General features: G+C 39.1%; 1 protein-coding gene and 1 pseudogene across 1 annotated transcript; one reads left to right on the top strand and one right to left on the bottom strand.

Annotated features, from left to right (window-relative positions):
- The window catches only part of LOC140516776 (probable E3 ubiquitin-protein ligase TRIML1), a 237,614-nt pseudogene that overhangs the window by 162,659 nt on the left and 52,445 nt on the right, over positions 1–22,510 (bottom strand).
- Positions 829–21,055, top strand: LOC140516670 (olfactory receptor 8K3-like). Its single transcript, XM_072627660.1, has 3 exons — positions 829–1,809; positions 20,481–20,671; positions 21,037–21,055. Exons 1-3 carry the CDS (start codon positions 880–882, stop codon positions 21,053–21,055), a joined length of 1,140 nt encoding a protein of 379 aa, XP_072483761.1. The 5' UTR covers positions 829–879.

The raw sequence follows: 22,510 nt of genomic DNA on the forward strand, positions 1-22,510 counted from the left end.
CAAGTCACAGAAGATTTTACTTTTCAGGTAAGTGGGTAGCATTATTATTTGTTTGGATCATCTAAGTATATCAGGTATCAAAAGATCACATCAAGAGATCACAACTGGCTCAGCTAAAAAAGCTGATCATTATACCTGCCTTGTACGTGAATGATGTCATGAAGAGTCCATTTCACTGAAGGTGAAATTGTTTAAAACATTTCTAGAAGAAAAGTGATTTTGAGCATGGCCCAGGTTTACAATTTTGATATTTTTAACACCTGATATTCTCAGAAACTTGAAAGAGGTTTTAAAAACAGACACATTAAACTTTTTCTGATGAAGATAACCAGTTACATGTACTAGATCTCAAAGATTCCTGTGCTTTCATACACTTTTAGTTATAACTGTTCCTTGACAAAAGCCATTTGATTTTTCTGTTTGCAACAAAACATCTGTGATATTGGTCAGAGCTAGGACCTATGATCTGGTGGCTTTTCTAGAAATGTTTATATAATTTTGTTTTTGGTGCTCTCATATACTCTACCTTCCCCAGTATAATCCTTCTACCCACTGGATATTTAAGATGTTTTAGAAGTTATTCATAACATTGTCCCGTCCTAACACTCGGGATCAAAGAACTTCATGATTTATTCCTCTTTTTGTATAATAAATCTTCAATTTCTTTTCTATTTGTGACAAGCCCTTAACACATGACATGATAAGTGATGTCACATGTGATATGATGTGATATATGATATGGTATGACATGTATTGTAATATGGTGGGAAAGTTCCTCATCATTCATCTAAACCATTTCTAGCCACTATAATTTAAATTACTCTTCAAAGAATTCTCAGTAAAGGCTTCTTCCTTTTATTCTCAGATGATTTTTCTTGGATGGAGGAGATGATCAAGGTGAATGACACCAAAGGGAACCAGGTAACTGAATTCATTCTCATGGGCATCACAAACCATATGAAACTTCAAGATGCCCTCTTTGGGTTCTTTCTCCTTAGCTACATGTCTACAGCTCTGGGAAATTTAGGTCTGATCATCCTCACCGGTGTGGATTCGTACCTCCAAACTCCCATGTACTTTTTTCTTACACATCTGGCATTTGTTGATCTTGGCTGTTCTACAGTGGTTGGTCCAAAAATGCTGGTCAGTTTTATAGTGGAGAAAAATAACATATCCTTCAATTGGTGTGCAATACAGTTAGTTTTCTTTGGTATATTTATGACCAGTGAAGTTTTCATTCTATCAGCCATGGCTTATGACAGCTATGTGGCTATCTGCAAGCCCCTCCTCTATATGGCAATAATGTCAGATAGGGTGTGCAACATCTTGGTGGCTGTCCCTTATATCTATAGCATCACTGTGTCCCTACTGATCACAATTAAGATTTTTACCTTGTCTTTCTGTGATTCTAATGTAATACAGAATTTCTATTGTGACAGTCTTCCTTTATTGTCCATTGTATGCTCAGACACAAGTGAGATTGAACTAATCATTATGAGCCTTTGTTCATTTAATTTGGTTTATTCCCTCTTGGCTATCCTTGTCTCTTATGTGCTCATTCTTGTGGTCATCTTCAGGATAAACTCTACTGAGGGCAGGCACAAAGCCTTTTCCATCTGTGGCTCTCATCTCACAGTGGTGGTCGTGTTCTATGCAACACTTCTCTTCATGTACCTGCAGCCTCAGTCTAGTCACTCCTTTGATACAGACAAGATAGCCTCTGTGTTTTACACTCTGATCATCCCCATGTTCAATCCATTGATCTACAGTTTGAGGAACAATGAAGTGAAAAGTGCATTTAAAACTGATGTGAGCATTTTCTCAATTTCCAGTGAAGAGATTGGTTCCAATGCTCTCTTTGCAGGAAAAAAAAACTCTCCTAATAATTGCATAGATAATGACTTTGTGTTATTTTTCACATTTAACATTAAAAAAAAAAAACAAAACCCGTATTCTCTGTGTAATTGTTAGGAGAGATTTTTTTTTTCTGCAAAAAAACCTCACTTTTAGTTGAAGTTTTCTTGTGTGGGAGAATCAGTTAATTATCAGGCATGTAGAAAATACTGGTAAAATAATTTGCTACATTTGAGCTTAAAAAGATGAACAAAAAGTGTTTTGTGCCATCAATGAACTTACATTTTATGAAGGGAAACAATCCCTGATTTAGTCACCTGGTATTAATAGAAAATGTTGCATGCAAGGCGTAATAATTTGGGGTCTCCTATCTCATTTCCCATATGCACATATTTTTCATTTTTCTATATACTGGAAGGATTTCGAATATATTATTGATCTGGGTGTCTTTTGTACAATAGATTTTCCTACATTTAGTAGTTTGGGCAAGCACTGAAATAAGATAATTTCAGATTGAAATGAATTAATCATAAAAGAGATCTAGAGAATGTGGGATGCATGTGGGTTGAAGAATATCACCACGTCTTAGTAATTCATACAACAGATAAAAATATAAGAAGAATGAAATCGAAAGTTGCTGTTAGTTTTTTTTTTGAATATCTATCACTGAGGAGATATATGAATATAATTAATTCTGAAAGTTCATCCCTACCCCAGCAATATACTAAAGATTTATACTCTTTAAAGAGGTATCCTAGGTCTTTCATAGGGGATACCTCATCTTCTATAATCTCAAATTTTATGATGAGGTATTCACAGATATCCAATGACTCTGGCAGTTCTGGTATCTGGAGCAAAAAACAAAGAGAAAATGAGCTAATAAACAGGAGTTTGAAATCATGGTTCACATGCAAGGATAGGTTATACTTTGAAAAATTACTCTGCTTTTTATCACAAATACTGGAAGTGAAGAGTAAAAAAGGGCAAGTGATCCTAATAAAAGGACTAGCAGTTAGGATGCTGTTCCAGGGTTCTCTTCTTCCAGTGAATTTTCTTGACAATATTGGGATGATATGCCATTGTAACGCAGTTCTAAACAACGAAAAATACTTGTGGTTATGTATAGAGATTTGAGATTCATCTGGGATGCTGGACAGAAGTATTATGATAAAGAATGGCATGGACACACACACTGAGACACAAATTTCATTCCAGACTAGATAGGCAGATATCAGTTACAAGATGAAGAACCTCATGAAGAAGGTAGAATCATCTCTTCCCAGTATCCAACACTATCAAGACAGCATAACATTCATAATTCAAACAGGTTTGTGAGAAACCAAAATGTTGAACACAAATTATCAAAGTCTGAATTATAATTACTTTTTTGAAGAAAAGAAAAAGAAATGACTGTCAAGTCAAAGGTCAATAGGAAAAGTATGTTGGTGTCTAGAAGTTAAGCAGGATTTACTGTGCTGTGGCATATTTGAGAAACTAACAGTCAAACCACCAAAGATGTGATCTAAGATTCTTTCACTTGTTTAGTGGATTATATCCTCCATTGTTTGATCTGTCAATGGAGGTCAGGGCTGGAGGTGGCGTATAAAAGTGTCTTTGTTCATAGAACTTTTTGTTCATGGCAAAAGTGTCATGAGGAGAAAGAAAGAAGCATATGACTGATAGTTGATTTTTCCAGAATGAAATCCAGAGAGTTAAATCATCATCATTCATCACTGAAATATGCATGCATCACTGAAAATACAAAAGTAGATGACTGGGGAATTCTACATAAGTTAGTTTCATGAAGAATAACTCATTGCTAAATAAATCTGATAATATGAATTGCATGTTTAAGAACTTTTAAAAAAATGTGGGATTACTAGAAAGTATTTTGGTCGAGATTGAGTGCAGGTTATGAGCTTGTGAAGCGAGAGCTAGGTGAACAATGGATAGAACATCAGACTTGGAGTCAGAAGACCCGAGTTAGTTGGGTGACTCTTGCCAATTTTTTTAACCTCTGCTTCAGTTTTCTTACTTGTAAAATGAGGATAATGTTGATAGCTACATCCCTGAATTGTTATGACAACCAAATGAGAAAAAAATTAGCAAGTCATTAGCACAATTACTGGAACATAATAAGTGGTATTTAAATGTTACGTATTATTACTCTTGTTGTAAATATAACGCTATATTCCATAATAATGTCAAAATGGATTTTTGGCCTAAACATAAAAGGCACATAAGGAAACAAAAATACAAGAGAACAAGAACCATTATTGTGGCTGACAGTGAAGCAAGCAAGAACTATTTATGATCAAGTCCTCTGTGGTATACACTGTGATAGACCCTGGGAACACAAATACGAGAATGAATAAATGAAGTTGATGGAATTCATATGTACCAGAATCAGGAATTGAGCCTAAAACTTCATATTTCTAAGATTAGCCATCCATCTACTTTGCAGCACTCAGCCCATTATTGTCTTTCCCCAAAATAGGTATCTAATAACAGTCATAAATAAATGATAATTGTTGTATTTGTTGATCATTTGTTTTGGCTACGTCTGATGCTTTATGACCTCATCGGAGATTCACTTGTTAAAGATATTACGTTGGTTTTCCATTTCCTTCTTCAGCTCATTTTATAAATATAAAGACTGAAGAAAGCAAGGTTAAGTGATTTGCCCAGGGTCACATAGCTAGAAAGGGTCTGAAGCCAGATTTGAAATAAAGAATGAGTCTTGCTGATTTAAGGCATGGCACTTTATCCACTACACCACTGTAAGAGCCAATGAGATATTCACATTGCCTCTGGCAGTCATGAATATCCCAACGCAATTCTGAATCATGAAATACAACAGACGCTCCACATAGGAGACAGAATCAAAATATTTATTCTGACATCAGAAAGCCAAATCCATCCTAGTAACAAAAATTTATATGCAATAACAATGCAGAGGACAACGCCAGTCCTAAGCCTTCCCCCTTCTAGAATTTCCACAAACAAGCTCCCTTAAACAAAATCGGAAACAAGCTCTTTCACTCATGCCAACCAGCTGACTGCTTGTTTGCACCCTTCCTAGCTCTGACTGCTCTCATGGCTAACTTCCTCTCACCTCTGCGCTAGCTCTGCCTCTTCCTCTTTCACCTTTTCTGCTCTATCCTTCCCACCACGAACTCATGTAACTCAGGTTTCCAAGTGACCCACGCATGTCACATGGGCTTAGTAATGAATAGTGAAGGTCTTCCCATTTAAATTGTCATTACAACCACCTACCTGACCATAAAGGATACCATTTAAAAATAATCCATGTTTCTTGGATAGAGATTCAATAGGAAAAAACATACCAGATAGGCCCAATAAATGTGTCTCAGTGATGATTACTAGGTTGATTACTTATTATTTTTTTTTTAAAAATTGCATTAACCATTAACGTATCTCTTTCTAACCCTGAATTCATGTGCAATGCATATAATTTGAAATGAATTATGACTATTGTTAAAGTAAGTAATTTGAAAAATGGAAAAATCAGGCAATCTTCATTATTGAAGGGAATAGAATGAACATCTTCTTTCTTCACAGGAAACTGATGGGCATTTGTGTTTTGGTGAGTGTTATTTCACTCATAAGACCTAGAATGAGGGAGACTATTGTCAAATACAGATCTAGAAAGAATTCTAGGTAGGGGCAATTCAGGTCATTGTAAAAGCAATATTTTCAAGTGCTATAAGATAGAACATATTGTTGCTATTATGTATTTTTTAATCAAGCCACAGGGAAATATTGCTTCAGCACACATGGGAATACATTGCCTGTCAATGAACATGATTTTCACCTAAACAGAAAGACTTCAAAAATTAAAATTTTATCTTAATAGTTAAGGAGAACTAGATTAAAAATAAGCAAAAAAAATTATTGATCATTTTTTATAATGATTATCATTTGGGAAAAAATGTTTTATCAATATATAAAACAACGTCTTTTTGGTCACACCCTTGATGCTGCAGTACACATTTTGCTTGCTTATTTCTCTCCTCTCTGACTTTTGAATCTTTGCCCTCAACTACCTTCTGTTCTACTGGGAAGAATTAATGCATGTGTAAGTATGGGGTGTAGCCAAATTATTCAGAGATAACAAAATGTTTTAGATATTAAAACAGACTCAACCAGAAATATGTTCTGGATGGGGAATGCAGATTCAATTTTTATTATGATTTTAGATAAATAAGAAAACTTGTATATCAATTCATATTGATCCACATAGTAAACTGGGAACAAGATATGGGACAGGACTTTCTGAATCATACATCTTCTCTCAAGCTAACATAATTTAGGACTACTGATTTTGATGACTCCTAAACTTACTTACATGTATCTTTGTGATGCTAGACTGGACATACCTCCTCTCTTTTTCACTCAGCCAATTCAGTTTTCTATCCATTAATCTATCCTGATTCACTGAAAAATTAGGACTGTCCTAAAATAGAGTGGACTGCCTTTACAATTAAAGTTTAGTTCCGTTGACACTATTATGTTCCATGTATTTTAAAGCAGTACTGTGGTACTTACAAAATTGTGCTATTAAAAAGATGGCAGTTTTCACACAAATAAAGATAGCTATAAACAATCATACAAATATTAATTGCGAATGAATAGGCTGAGTAAGTAAAACAAAATAATATACTTTTTCAATGTCATAATAATCAAACTACCAAATGACTATAAAGGTAGAAAAAACAAGGACAAAATTCATCTGGAAAAAAAATCAATGGAAAAGAGTAGAGGATTGTGGCATAACAGTTCCATATTTTGAATACATATGACAAAGTGCTAATTATCTAAAAAAATGTAGTATTAAGTAAGAAATAAAATGGATCCTATGCAAAGTAGATCAGGCAAAAAAAAATATACAGATACAAATGACCATGGTAATCTAGGATTTGATAAATCCAAATCTCCAAGCTTTTGGTGCAAGAACTCACTATTCAGCAAAACTTTCAGGAAAGCTGGGAAGCAGCTGGCAGAAACTAGATACAGAACAATGTTTCTCACTATATAACAAGATAAGGTCAAAACGGATATGTTTTAGGCATAAAGAATGATATTATAATCAGATTAAGACAGCCTGGGAAAAAAATTCCTGTCAGATCTATGGAAAAGGGAAGATTTTATAACAAGAGATAAGATCAAAGTAGGGATTGATTTGAGGAAATTAAAATGCAATATTTTACACAAACCAACCAATTCAGGCAAGATAGCAAAGATATAGGGACATAGGGAGGGCGTGTTACAGCAAGTTTCTTTAATAAATTCAAAATCAATAAAATCAATTCTCAGATATATTGGGAACTGAGGCAAATTTATAAAAATAAGAGTCATTCCTCAATTCATTAATAGTCAAAGGATATAAGCAGACACTTTACAGAAGGAAAATGTAAAGCTGCTAATAATCACATTTTAAATGCTATAAATTATAATTTATTACAAAAATTCAAATTAAAAAAACTCTGAGGTACCACCTCACATCTATCAGAATGGCTGACATGAATGAAAAGGAAAATGACAAATGCTAGGGCGGATGTGGAAAAAGAGAGTCTCATGCACTGTTAGTGGAGTGGTATACTGGTCCAATTGTTCTGTTAAACAATTTAGAACTATGCCATTATACACTTAAGCCTGAACATTATGAAAAAAAAATTGCTATTAAGAAAGGCTGTAATTTCTCAAATCTAGCTATTGAAAAGTACTGGTAATGAGATTTTTGAAGTTGATAAGTCTGTGTGCCCAAAAGTAGTATCTTGTGAACTATATTTGTCTTTAATCTCTCCAACCACTTCCCCTTCCCTCAAATCTCATGTGCAGTATGTCAGTAAACATTGACATGAATATTGACTAGGTCCTGGGAGCCACCAAACTATGTTTATGTATCTCTAAAGGGTACTTAGGAGCGCATCCTCCACTCCAAGAGAAACATAACTTCCTACAAGAACAAGCATTTCAAACAGAATGGACTAGTGTCCATTAGACTAGTGTCTCAGTGACCCTGCACCCCACTCCAATCCCAAGCAACATTTCCCTTAAATGGCACTTATTCTACGTTAATGCTACTTCTTGAGTTGTATTTCAGGTCTTCTTTTCTCTTCACCCTTCTCCATTTCCCTCTCTCTCAGTCTTCCCTATCACTTATTAATAAACTTATTCTTGATCTGATGTCCATTGTTTGGTATATTAATCTTGGAATCTAAACTCATTAAGTTTTTTTCTTGATTCTGGTTAGTTCATTGACTTCTCCTTAGACATAATTTGACCATTCAGACAAGTACTTCATCTACTGAAAACTGCACCTACATGGCAGGAATATTGCATTGTGACTCCACTCATCAAAAACAGGGGTCACTAGGGGAATGTCATGTCTTCCCAGAGGAGCTATGTTTTGCCAGAGTACTGTCACAAAGCACGTACACAAACAGTTATAAAATTGTCCACACCTTTTGACTCAGCAGTACCACTACTGCTTCTTCATGCCAAAAACATCAAAGTAAAACGGCCAATACATACAAAAATCTTTAGAGCAGTTCATTTTGTAGGGGCAAACTACTGGAAATTGAACGGATACCCCTAAATTGGGAAATAGCTTTTCAAGTTTTGTTATATGATTTTGATGGAATACAGCATAATGGTTTCAGAAAAAGCTGGGAAGCCTTGTATGAACTGATGCAAACTGAAATAATAAGAACTCAGAGAGCACTGTATGCAGTAACTGCGATATTGTAATAATCATTAAGGACTTAGCTTCTTTGAGCAATTCAAGGATCCATCGCAATTTCAAGACTCATGAAGAAAAATATTCTAATTCACAGACAAAGAAGTGATGGAAATTGAATTCAGCTGGAAACACATTTTTCCCACTTTATTTCCCTTGATTTTTATTTCTGCAACCTAGCTAACATGGACACATGTTTTGCCAGACTTTACACATATAATGGGTATCACATTGTTTTCTTTTTCAGTGAGTGATGATGAAGGCTTGAAGGCGGAAGATAATTTTGAATTTGATTTTTAAAAACGATTGTTAAAATTCATTTTAAAAATAAATATTTTATGAGTTTTTAAAAAGATTGAAGTCATTAAGAAAAGGATACAAACATTTAATAAATGTCTATTGTACGACAGTTTCTGTACCAAAGACTTTACATATAATGTCTCATTGAATTTTCACAACAATCCAAGTAGGAAGGAGCTATTATAATCTCTATTTGAAAATTCAAGGAACTGCGGAGACAGAGATTGTTACTTGCTCCAGGTTACACTGTCAAACATGTCTGACAGCTTTTGAACTCAGTTTTTTCTGATATCAGGCCCAGAGATATAACCACTAATTGACTTATTAACCCGATAAAAATTTCATTTGATCATCACATAGTGTGCAGATGCTATCATTAACCCTATTTTAGTATTAAGAAAAATGGGCAGAAAGAGAGTAAATTGCTTGCCAAAAAAAAAAAAAATCAAACAGCTAGTTTATTAGAGCAGATTAAGAGTCAGTTCTTCTTAAGTAAAGGCCAAGTACTCCACCCATTGTACCATCTAACTCCTTCTAAAATGCCTTGTAATTTTCTAAAGACAATTCAGTCTCCCCTTTGTTATTTTTTGTGCTGAACACCAAACCTTGGTATGTGTCTGTCTTAGAGATGCATACAAAAAGGCAAATTCTCCATCTTCCCATTCAACTCTATGCTACAGGCAGGAAATAGATGTTTTAATCTACTTAGCCTTTAGTGGGTGGATGATTAAAACAAATAGTTTTGTTTGTTTGTTTGTTTCAGATCTCTTTCACAAGCCTTTGCAATTTCCGTGGGTTTGACGCAACCAAAATATACGACCCCAAAACAGGAAACTAGAACATGATAGGGTACTGAATAAACAATGTAACTAGAGAATCCAATAAACATTGTTACACTTGTAACTTTAACCCATTAAACTTCTCCAGTTCTCTAGGGACATGGCCTCATAGGGACTGAAAAAAAACATAAAGTCTCCCTTTATTAGCTGGCAGTAAAAATAACATGAACAAGCCACAGAAGATTCTACTATCCAGATAAGCAGGTAACATTTTTTGCTATCTTTTGTGAACATTACAATGCAACAGACATCAATAAATATTGAGGCTAAACATTTCAGTTCAAAAAGATAATTACTATACCCACGGTGGGGGGTGAATGTGGTAATTTAGGGGTGAATTCAATCAAATTGAAATGGTATAAAACCGCTGCAGCAAAAAACATCAAATGACGACTCTTAGCTAGAAACAATGTCATTTACTGGCCATTTCTTTTCTATTCCTTATGATTTTTATTTAAAAGTTTACGTTTTTTCTCAATTGTTATCAGCTTCTTCTAATGAAGATCATTGTACGCTTGTAACGAAATGAAATTTGTCCCAATGTATAGAATTGTGCCTATGTACAGCCTGATTTCCAAGTGAATGTGGATTTCAAAATCCTCTGAAAATGTTTCTGAGGAAATGAGACTTTACATTAGATCAATGTTTCATAGAAACACATGAGATGATTGGTAACAACAAACGTGGATACTTGAGGGGAAAGCCTGACTGTTTACTACTGTCTGCTTCCACGTAGCCAATAGAACATTTCTGGCATATGAAATATGACCCTGGAAGGATGCTCAGTTAGAAGAACAACAGGGAGCAAAGAGAATAGGGTGGCCCAAATTTAAAAAATCGTTTCTGTTTTCCTCTGGAAGATCACTGACCCAAAGGGTTAGTTATTTGATAAGATGCTTGGAACACCAAGCTAAAAATCCAAAACACATGGAATCATCAAGAGTGTCTCTCCAAACTGAGTAATCGAGAAGGTAGAAGAAGAAATCAGAAGCTTCACATCATCCTAGTAATTATAGGAGAAATAGAAGGATTTCTCTTACTGTGTTTGACTCAATTGAATGCCCCCAGCATTAAAAATTCCAAGGAAATACTTCAAAAGGAAAGAGAAATAGACATCAGAATGCGAACGAAAAAAGACATCACACAAACGGATGTTTAATCTTCCAAATTCCTTTCCCAAAACTCAAAGATGAACACTAAGGAAAAAGTGAAGATAGATTTGAAGCCATCCAGGTTAATATGATGTTATTGACCTCTTGCTAATGACAACTGAGAGCGTTCAAGAAGACTGAGTATGCCTCAGGTATGGCATGTTCAGTAATGATGTGCCTCAGTGATGTCTGCTTTGAGTGAAGGGTTCTTTTCCTTGCATTTCTACTTTTACCTCTGTGACACTCTCATTTCTCCCATTCTTATGCCCAGCGCTTAGCACAATGTCCGCACCAGGATTGAGGAACCTGTGTCCTGGAAGCTACATTTATTCTCCAAGAGACATGTGTGTGGCCTTTTGATTGGGTCCAAGTTTTACGAGATAACTCCCTTGATGATGGGGATTTGTTCTCTGAAGTTTGGTTTCAATCAGAAGGCCAGACACCAGGAACTAGAAACCCAAACGTAACCTCGAGGCCAGCCGTTGCCAATTCTTGGCCTATCTCCACCAGAATGGTCAACTTTTCCTTTTCTGTGAGAGAGAATAAGTGTGTGAACAACTACAAATTATAGGAATAAACTTCATAAAATTAGAAACGCAAAATATATCCAAGCCACCACACAGCAAAACACGTTCATTCACACTGGTTTTCTGAAACTTTGAAAGACATTGCGAAACCTGGCCTATTCAGCGTTATCCCCCAAATGAAGAAAGAAGACAACCCTTTATCAACGTGGTGTTCTGAGTGAAATGCAGTCCTATTTGGGATAGGCGGGAAGCTGTGATGAAGATTGTGTGCCCTAGAACAAATTTCTGACCTTTACTGACCATCTGGACACTATTGGATAAAGGGAGAGAGAATTGGTTTAGAATTCTCTGATGTCCTCTCTAGCTCTGAATGTACACTATCTCACCGGAAAACAACTGATTGGCCTCCAAAGATCTATCCAAAGGCACTGAAATAATCCATCTGCTATCCCTCTCTCTTGCCACATGACTAACACACCACCTTTGGCAATCATACCTTTACTGGGTGATTTATTTTATGCCATACCTTGAGGATGAGTCATCATGGGCAACATGCTGCAGCTTAATTACCTCTGCCATAAATCTCTCTGTTGTCGTGAGCCAACAACTGTGTTCCTTCCAAAATTATGTTGTTCCATGATAGCATCACTCTTGCAAATCAGTGGGCTTTTTTGTGTCATGGATGAGTTTGACATCATTAAAAGTATTGTATCATTCTCCAGAAGCAAACAAGCCAGCTTCTTCCTCCTATGTGATCCAGGACACAACTCAATCACTATAAATGATAATACCATCAACCTCTTTAAACTGAGTTTTCATCATGCTATGCTGCCGACTACAAGAAACCAAAAAAAATCTACGCTAAGATATGGCTTCAATATGGCCACCTAAAAGCTGTCCTTGTGTTCAAGAGACATTTTGGGTAAGCATCTTTTCAAAAAACTCATAGCTCATAAGTCATTTTCCTATGCTGCTTTTCTGTTTCTTCAGTGAATTGTAGCTATTTAGTGACCATTTCAGTACAGAATTGTGGTTATAACTCTTTGGTAGGCAAGACCATAGACAGCGAGGAATTTCAACCAATTTATGAGTCAGATCTACAGCTTCCTCTAGTTGTCACAGCGAACAAGTTTCACGTTCAGTAGTTGGTTTGTGGAACTGCTTTTCTTCCCCCCATAGTGAGAATTCCTCCAGGACCATGTGATATTTGAATTATTTGCCCATAAAATTCCGTTCAGCTCCAATCTTACCCATACTTATATGGCCATGTATACTACTGAGGTTGACTTAAAAAGACTAGGAGACAAAAGCGGGAGCTGGGAACATTTTCCCAACTTTCCTAGAGTTATAGCTAAATTGCTGCTCTTAGTACATTGCAATGACTCATTATCACCATATCCATTTGAAGCCCTTTGTACTGGCTTTCAGCAACTTTCTTTGTCAGGCTCATCTATGGATGCATTCTATTTAACGCTATTCTCCAAAAGTCAGACTTATCTCCCCTAATTCATTTTCGGAAACTTGAGGAAGTCCCTTCACCTCCCTTGGCTTCAGTTTTCTTTTCCTGAAATTAAAGGATTGAAACAGATGAATAAGGAAATAAGGTTCCTTCCAGGTATAATAAGTTATGCGGTTATGAATCTTTATTGCCCTCTGAATATTCCATGTTTGGTTCTGACCCTTTGAGCATATAAGAAGCTCTATTATGGGTTCCATGACCATATCGTATCGCAACTTTAAGTTTACTCCTGCATTCATCATAGGCTACATTATGATGTCAACCATGAATATCATATCCTTTCTACAAATTAGTTTTAGGGATTTGTCAGAGGACCAGAGTTGTCAAGTGACCTGCCACTGGTCACTAAGCTATTAACTGGTTTCAGAGGTAACACCAGGTCTTCTTAACTCCAAGCCCAGTTGTTGACCCAGTATGGCTTACTGCCCCTCTACTCCACACACAAGAGGCAGTAGACAAATTTTGCTACAAGTTGAAAACCTGAGCATCTCTCTCCCTCCCTTATGTAGCCATGGAACACATCCTGTAGCTTTTCACACTGAAGTTCGCCATCACCAGGTCCAGCAGAGAGCTAGAAGTAATGGGAATTTCATGGAAAACTCCATGAACAGGGAGAAAAGAACTTCCATAACCAGATGTGGGAGGTATCCTTTGTCACGTAAGAATACGTGCTGCATCTCTGAAGTTGACACTGAAGACAAAGATCAAACTTGATATTTATCCCTTTTCATTTTCAACTCACTTTATCAGGCTCTGTGTTCTAGTCTACGGTCTGGTTTCTCCTGTTTTCCACCTAGTGTGTTAGTCATTTGTCTTAGCATTATGTCATCTATCAGTTTTAAAATCATTGATAATTATTTTGACTGGCACCGTACGTGGCAAGTGGATTATTTTTCTATGAAGTGTACCTATTAGTTGGACAAATGTGATACTTTCTATCTTTCAAATCGTTTCTATATATATTATCCATGAAACTCACTTAACCTGAGTTATGTTCAACCACATTGAAGAACCTCTTAGTCCCCTTTTAAGGAAATAGTCTTCCTCATCCTCAATACACGAATTTATTTTCACGGACTAGGCACATGTGTTTCAAGGGACTTCCCCCACCTCCACCCCATTATTAGGGGTATAGGATTAGAGAAGTAGGAGAACATTTTAGTAAATGCTAGAATATTGAAAAAATGTAATTTAGGAAAAGTAAAAAGGGCATTGCTTTTAGCTGTCAACTTGTGTTCATATACACACAAATATGCATATGTGTATATATATATATATATATATATATATATATATATATATATATATATACATATACATATATATATGTATATATATATGTATATATATACATTCCATGTAGCATTTATTTGTATTTGCACATAACGTATGATATAATATAATACATAATAAATCCAAGTCTGTTTGCAAAATACGAACAACGGACATTTATTGAGTTATTTTTGTTGAGTTGTTTCAGTAATTTCTGACTCTGTGACTACATTTGTCAGGGATACTGGAATGGTTTGCCTTTCTATCTCCACATAATTTTACAGAAGAGGAAACTGTGTTCAACAGGTGTTGGGGGTGTAAGCTCAGTTTTCGTGTGGACAGTCTCGGGGAGGTAAAAGTGAGGACTTCTAAACCTCAGAGTTCTCACGAGGCCCCCCAGGGAACAGCTGGGGATTGAGGCGTGAAACACGGGCTATCTTGTGTATTTCCACCTCTTCTCAGTGGGAAACTTGCTGGGGAGAGCATCCCACCTTTGAGATTGGTCCGAGGTCTGAGCACACCTGTTGTTAATTAGCTAAGGGCTGAGAGCACGCACCGTATTCACGTGCAAGCTATGCGGCGGGAAGAGCTTAAGTAGGGACAGGAAAGCCTGAAGGCGCTCTTCCGGATGCGGAGTCCCCTCGGGGGGCTCTTCTTGCTGCGGGGCCCTTAGAAGGAAGAGGGTCCCTCCCCTCTTCCACTCCCATCCTCTTGCGGTATGATCCTTGCCCCTTGGGAGGAGGAAGATTCCTCTCTCTTGAGGAAGAATTCGCCCTGCATATGGATAAGTAATTAAGACTCTGAATAAAGCCTAACCGTTGTTTGACTCTGGAAAGCCTCTTCTCTCAATACGTTTATTCGGTTGGCCTCCGAAGACCTGCGAAAGGTGAGTAGACTCGGGTAGCCCTTCGGCCTCTAGGCCGAACAAACAGGGATAAGTGACTTGCTCAGGGATGCACAGCTAGCAAATTTCTGAGAGCAGAATTCAAATTCGTGTCTTTCTGACTCCAGGCCACTCACTCTATTCACTGAGCTTTCTAACAGCCCTAAACAATATGTACCTCCACAATGAAGCTCAGTCTTAACTTTGCGGTAAAACAAATATTACTAGCAAGACCTTGAAAGAAAAAAATTATTGAACTTATCTCAGTCTTGGCAAGAGAAACTGTTACTGCATGGTGGTGATGTGGTTTAAGAGATTCAGGGATCCTTCAAGGGCTGAAGTACAGGAGAGTGTGGTCTGAAATACAGTCAGGGACTCAAACATTCTTTAAGTCAAGTTGGCAAAGGTTTATTGTAATGTCAACATGGCGGGCATAACTCCCTACAAACTTGAAATCCTTAAGGAACTTTCAACCTAACAGTAGTGATGCTAAAGCTTATACTGGAAAATGAGTGTATTATCTTGCAGATATGCTAATTAAGATATGATGTACAACCTTAGTCACAGGTATTATTTATTACTGAAAACCAGGGAAAAGGATTTCACAGCCATGCATATTTGGTCTGTTACATCTGTAGCAGGATGGCTTTGGGAGTTAATGTCTATATCTTGATCTCTGGATTGAATATGATAACTTTGGGAATTAATACATAATAATTCTATGGTTATGAGATAGTCTTGTTTTTCCAAGAGACTTTCTTCAGAGGTCAGCTTCTTTATGTGACAGGATAAGATATTTTGTTTCACTAGGGCTTGCTGATAAGTCGTTGTCAGACACAGTGTACTTGACTGGGGAGAAAACTTTCAGGGACAGTGTTTGGAAGCTGGGGAGGAAAGGAATCTGGGAATTGGGGTCCAAGCACAAGTACCCCATCGGTGGTGTAAAAGGTGTCAAAATAATTGCTTTTTACACTTGATTGAAATGTGCGTGGGTGCGCGCGCGCCTATGTGTATCTTTTTTTTTATTTAACTTTTAACATTTATTTTCACAACATTTTGGGTTACAAATTTTCTCCCCTTTTATCCCTTCCCCCCCCAAACCCAAGCATTCTAATTGCCCCTGTGACCAATCTGCTCTCTCTTCCATCCTCCCTCTCTGCCCTTGTCTCCGTCTTCTCTTTTGTCCTGTAGGGCCAGATAGCTTTCTTTACCCCTTAACCTGTATTTCTTATTTCCTAGTGGTAAGAACATTACAGTTGATCCTAACACTTTGAGTTCCAACTTTTTTAGCTCCCTCCCTCTCCACCCCTTCCCTTTGGAAGACAAGCAATTCAATATAGGCCAAATCTGTGTAGTTTTGCAAATGATTTCCATACTAGTTGTGTTGTATAGGACTAACTATATTTCCCTCCATCCTATCGTGTCCGCCATTACTTCTATTCTCTTATGATTCTTTCCCTCCCCATGAGTGTCGACCTCATATTGCATTCTCCTCCCCATGCCCTCCCCTCTATCCTCCCCCCCACCCTGCTTGTGCCCTTGTCCCCCACTCTCCTGTATTGTGAGATAGATTTTCCTAACAAAATGAGTATGCATTTTATTCTTTCCTTTAGTGGAATGTGATGAGAGTAGACCTCATGTTTTTCTCTCGCCTCCCCTCTTTATCCCTCCACTAATAAGTCTTTTGCTTGCCTCTTTTATGAGAGATAATTTGCCCCATTCAACTTCTCCCTTTCTCCTCCCAATATTTCTCTCTCACTGCTTGATTTCATTTTTTTAAGATATGATCCCATCCTCTTCAATTCACTCTGTGCACTCTGTCTCTATGTATGTGTGCGTGTGTGCATGTGTGTGTGTGCACTCCCACCCAGTACCCAGATACTGAAATGTTTCAAGAGTTACAAATATTGTCTTTCCATGTAGGAATGTAAACAGTTCAACTTCAGTAAGTCCCTTATGACTTCTCTTTGCTGTTCACCTTTTCATGGTTCTCTTCATTCTTGTGTTTGAAAGTCAAATTTTCTTTTCAGCTCTGGTCTTTTCATCAAGAAAATTTGAAAATCCTCTATTTCATTGAAAGACCATTTTTTCTCCTGAAGTATTATACTCAGTTTTGCTGGGTAGGTGATTCTTGGTTTTAGTTCTAGTTCCTTTGACTTCTGGAATATCCTATTCCATTCCCTTCGATCCCTTAATGTAGAGGGTGCTAGATCTTGTGTTATCCTGATTGTATTTCCACAATATTTGAATTGTTTCTTTCTAGCTGCTTGCAATATTTTCACTTTCACCTGGGAATTCTGGAATTTGGCCACGATGTTCCTAGGAGTTTCTCTTTTTGCATCTCTTTCATGCAGTGTTCTGTGGATTCCTTGAATATTTATTTTGCCCTCTGGTTCTAGAATCTCAGGGCAGTTTTCCTTGATAATTTCATGGAAGATGATGTCTAGGCTCTTCTTTTGATCATGGTTTTCAGGTAGTCCCAGAATTTTTACATTGTCTCTCCTGAATCTATTTTCCAGGTCAGTTGTTTTTCCAATAAGATATTTCACATGGTCTTCCATTTTTCCAATCTTCTCGCTATGTTCTGTGATATCTGTCTTTCTCACAAAGTCCTTAGCGTCCATCTGTGCCATTCTAGTTTTGAAAGATCTATTTTCTTCAGGAGCTTTTGAATCTCCTTTTCCATTTGACTAATTCTGCTTTTGAAAGCATTCTTCTCCTCATTGGCTTTTTGAACCTCTTTTGCCAATTGAGTTAGGCTAGTTTTCAAGGTGTTAATTTCTTCAACATTTTTTTGGTTCTTCTTTAGCAGGGAGCTGGTCTGCTTTTCATGCTTCTCTTTCATCCCTCTCATTTCTCTTCCCAGTTTTTCCTCCACCTCTCTAACTTGATTTTCAAAATTCTTTTTGAGCTCTTCCATGGCCTGAGCCCATTGGGTGGGCTGGGACACAGAAGCCTTGATTTCTGTGTCTTTGCCTGATGGTAAGCATTGTTCTTCCTCATCAGAAAGGAAGGGAGGAAATGTCTGTTCTCCAAGAAAGTAGCTTTCTATAGTTTTATTTCTTTTCCCTTTTCTGAGCATTCTACCAGCCAATGACTTGACCTCTGAATATTCTCCTCACACCCACCTCACCTCCTGGTCCTCCCAGCCAGCGTTTGGGGACTGAGATTCAAATGCTGCTTCCAGCCTTAGGGCTTTTGGCGGGGGCAGGGCTGCTATTCAGTGTGAGAATTAAGTTCAGGTGGTCAGGTTGGGGCAGGGCCGCCTCTCAGGCTCAGTTCCCTCAGGGGGTTTATGTACAGACCTTCCACAATGGATCCAGGCTCCCGCCCGCTTGGGGAGCCCCTGTCTGCCGCCGCCTCTCAGCTTCTATCTCCCGGGGAGTCCCGAGCCATGGGGGCACTCCACTCCCCTCTCGACCCGCCAAAGAGACTCTCTCACCAACCCCCGTCACCTGTGGGTGGAGGGACTTTTTCCGCCACTGGAGATCCCGTCCCCGTCGCCCGCTCAGATCTTTTTCTCACAGTGTCGCGGCCGCTGCAGGGCTGCCCTCTGCTCCCAGTCCCGGCGCCCAGTCTGCAGCATGAAGGACCCCCCGCGAGAGGTTTGCAGGTCTCTCCGGAACAGAAATCTCCCTCGCTCCAATATTCCGTGGCCTCTGGGTGCAGAATTCACCGTGAGTTAGCCGTTCTGTGGGTTGTGGGTTCGGAGCTATGTGTATGTGCGTCTTTCTACTCCGCCATGTTGGCTCCGCCTCCCGAGTATGTGTATCTTAAACATTATGAAGTCACGTAAGAATGTGAAGAGTAAAATGTATTCAGCTCCACTCCAGAACATATAGAGCCTTGAACATTCGACATGAAGAACCCCACTGGGGCAGTTTGTTATCGGCCTTTGAGGGGAAGCTGAGGTCTTCTTTGCAGAGATCACAGGGCCCAGGACTAAAAGGTCACTTGGGGACAAAGAACAGAGCCCATTCAGTGGTCCTAAGAGAAGACAAGGGGTCACAGACCTTCCTGAATATCCTGCAACTGCTGAAGCTATGCTAGTGTGGGCAGGAGGAGGGTTGGGGAGGGGGATGAATGTGGCTCCAACCACAGGCAGGACCGACTGGGTGTCTGAGTCTCTGGGGGCTCCAGGTGTGACTCAAGAAGCATGAGGTTGAGGTACAGCACCTGCAGTCCCATTGGCAGGACAAAAGCCTGGGGAAGTTGGGGATGGGTGGGAACTGAGGGGTTGGGGGCCCGGCATCCTTCATCCTTGATGCTCCTGCTCCTGAGAAAAAGCCCCAGTACAAGGGTGACGGGAGAAGAGGGGAGCTTAAGCGAGCACAGCTCCTAGCACCTGGACGTGCAGTCCTTGGCCTTCAGCACCAAGTCGATGGCCACAGGTGCCTCAAGCCAAGAGCACAAGGGAGCAATTCCTGCACTTTGGGCGCCAAGTGAGGCGCTCTTCCAATCCCTTCATTCTGCTCTGCCTAGCAGGAAGTGGTCCAGCTCACTGGCCCTGGGCCCCAGATATCCTTCCCTTGACAGTGACGTTGATAAAGACTTACTAAAGCTCGCTCCCCTCCTGAAGGAATATTTCATATCCCTTGAATAAAGTAAGTTCACTCTGTCCTTTTGGTGACCTCTCAAGGAATATAACATATGTGAGTTGGCCATGTATTAATGTTCTGGGAACTAGCCACCCCCAGAACACATAGATAATACTTGGAAGATTTGTCTAGTCTTCCTAGTATGTGATTAATTAACTTATATCTTGTGGCCCCCTTATGATATCTCCTTGATGGACAAACATCTGTATTCCCATGGCCATGTGCCTGACCAGCTTGGAATGGTGTACAGAGCCGTTGGCAAAAAGCCTTCTTTGTCTAGGTCCCTATAAACTCTCCTTGCTTAGTGTAAGTCCTCGGAATCTCACCCATGGAGAGGACACTCTGCCTGGGACTCCTTGTTCCCAATTCAGACCCTGAAAGCTGTATCCTGGGATTCCCCAGCTGAGAAAATTCAGGTGTTGGTGCTTCCCTGAATTGGTGATGTTTTTCTATTTCCTCAATTCTATGTTAATATTGCTATAATGATATTAGTATTAGGCTATATTAATTATTTCTGCTGTAGCTCTAAACTGTTCATGCATTTGCCTTTTCTGTAAATCAATAAAATATCCGGCTTCTTCTTCTCAAATGTGTCTTATTGTAGGTGAGAATCTGAACCATAAATTTCCTTAATCATACACCTCCTACCGGTCCTGCAGGCCCCAAAAGCCCCTCACTGTGTGACAAACCGTTAGTCTCGAATAACAGGGCCCAGGGGAAAAGGGGACAGGCCAGAGGGTTCTAACCCCTGTAAACTCTGCCCTGGAACCACAGAAAGCTCCTCTGGCTCTGCAGCCCGAGGGGCTGCCCCACATTCTCTTCGTCGACCTCAGTGAGAAGGGGCATCCAGGTCGCTGCAGGAGCCGCTTGTGCGAGGCCCCACTATTAGTGAACCTGATCCTGAAAGCACTTGGGTTAGGAAGCGGTGGAGGGCCCAAGCCCAGCCCAGGTGTGCATGGGGACAGGTTTGGGGGATGGGATAGGGTGGGCTACGGGGTAGGGGACAGCCCCTGGTGGGGTCACCAGGGAGGGTGAGGTCTTGTTGGGTCATGTAGGGACAACTTGGAGGGTGATGGGCCTGAAGACAGGAAAGAGTCAGGAACAAGACTTTGAATTTGAGGACTTAGAGCAATTCAGAACACTTCATTTAGTTATTTTCAAGGTTACAAGAGATCTCCACTTTTCATTTTTAAAGCTGAGAGAGGACCTGTGGGTGGAGAGGGAAGCTGAAGTCTGTTTTAGTCGCATGCCATCCACCATCAACATTCAGTTGGCTTCTTTTCTTGGTTACACTGTTCTCTGTCACCTGCCTTTTTCTTAATCCTTCCAGGTTTGTTAAACCACCATGAAGGGCTACTCTGCAGTTTGCTAGCTAGAAATTTAGATTTTCATAAATTTCTCATTTAGTAATGATTAAGCTGGCTTGGCATCCAGTCTCCTTTATGAGGAGAAGCAGTGTTCCTTCATTATAGTCCCAGCCATGGCGAGGAGAGAGAGGGTGCCAGTCCTCCAAGTTGCTGGTCTGGTTTCCTGACCAGGAGCAAGGAGAATATCACCCCTTCTGCTACAACATATTGCTCCCTCACCTCATCTGCCAAAGGCTTTCAAGGACTCTCTTGGGATCATAAACTTCTGGACACTGAAAAGTGTGCTGGCATTTTTAATTTAATGAATAACTAACTCCCACTGGTCATCTTATCCATATGAGAGTGATACTGAACTCCCCCAGCTATCAGTAGTCAAAGCTTGTTCTCTGTCACTCTGCCTGACCTCTCTTATTCCCATCTGCCTCAACCCAGCACTCCCTTCCCTACCCCCAGCCCCCTGGGTCCCATTCTGAAGCTAATCATCCTTTCCTCTGTGCTATTTGGAGGATCTGTTCCATAGATAACAAAGGTGATTTCAACTTAGATTCTTTCTCTTCCCACTTCTTCCATCTTCTGGTCCTCCCAGCATACTTGCTGACGATACAGCTTCCCTGGCCACCATTCTGGCTCCGAATTTACTATATCCCCTCCCACCCACTCTTGTGGGGGAGGTCCAAAACTACTTGTTCCCCATTTCCACGTTCTCTATCTACCACTGTGATTCAGTAAGCTGTCTGGCTTTTAGTTTCACTCAGTCCATATCAGCCAACCCATCAAAATTCTTGTAGGTGTTATTTTCTGATTGACAGGATGCTTTCTTTTGGTCCTTAGTAAGTTTGGTGAGTGACTCACAGTCTTTCTCGTAAATTCCTGATCTTCTGCTAGGGGACTTTCCAAGCAATCGTTCATATACCCTACCCTCTCTCTTCTCTTCCTTTTGTATAAACTTGCTTTTCCCTCCTATTTGCCCATTGTATTCTTAATAAGACTATGAGCTCCTTGAGGGCAAACACTATCTTTGGTATGCCCCACACTTAGCACTGAGTTTGGCCCAAAGGAATTGCTTTTTAAATCTTTATCGACTGCTCATTATTGACTGACTAATTCAAAAGAGAAAACCCATAGGCTCAAACCTTTCTAACAAAATTATGAGAATAAATTTTACTTTCTTATTTTATTTCTGGATTTTCCACGACTTTCTAATAGTAAGACATGAAAAAATAGTACAACTTGTGGATGTAGTGTCTGCAGCAACATATTTTCTGAATTCATACTTCCTCCTAAGGAAAAATAAAGAAGATTAGACTATTTCCTATCATGATGCAAGGATAATTAAAGCTAAACACATCACAGAAAAATACAGAACTTTAAGAACATCTTAGCAGATGAAGTTGCAAGAACAGAGTGAGACAGATTTGTCAGGGAATGTGCATACAT

The sequence above is a fragment of the Notamacropus eugenii genome, chromosome Y (genome assembly GCF_028372415.1).
Source record: "Notamacropus eugenii isolate mMacEug1 chromosome Y, mMacEug1.pri_v2, whole genome shotgun sequence".
NCBI classification, from domain to species: Eukaryota; Metazoa; Chordata; class Mammalia; order Diprotodontia; family Macropodidae; genus Notamacropus; species Notamacropus eugenii.

Coding starts and splice junctions, on each gene's coding strand:
- LOC140516670 (XM_072627660.1), top strand. CDS start 880: ATGGAGGAGATGATCAAGGTGAATGACACCAAAGGGAACCAGGTAACT. Junction 1,810..20,480: donor AAAGTGCATTTAAAACTGAT/GTGAGCATTTTC, acceptor CTGGAACCACAG/AAAGCTCCTCTGGCTCTGCA.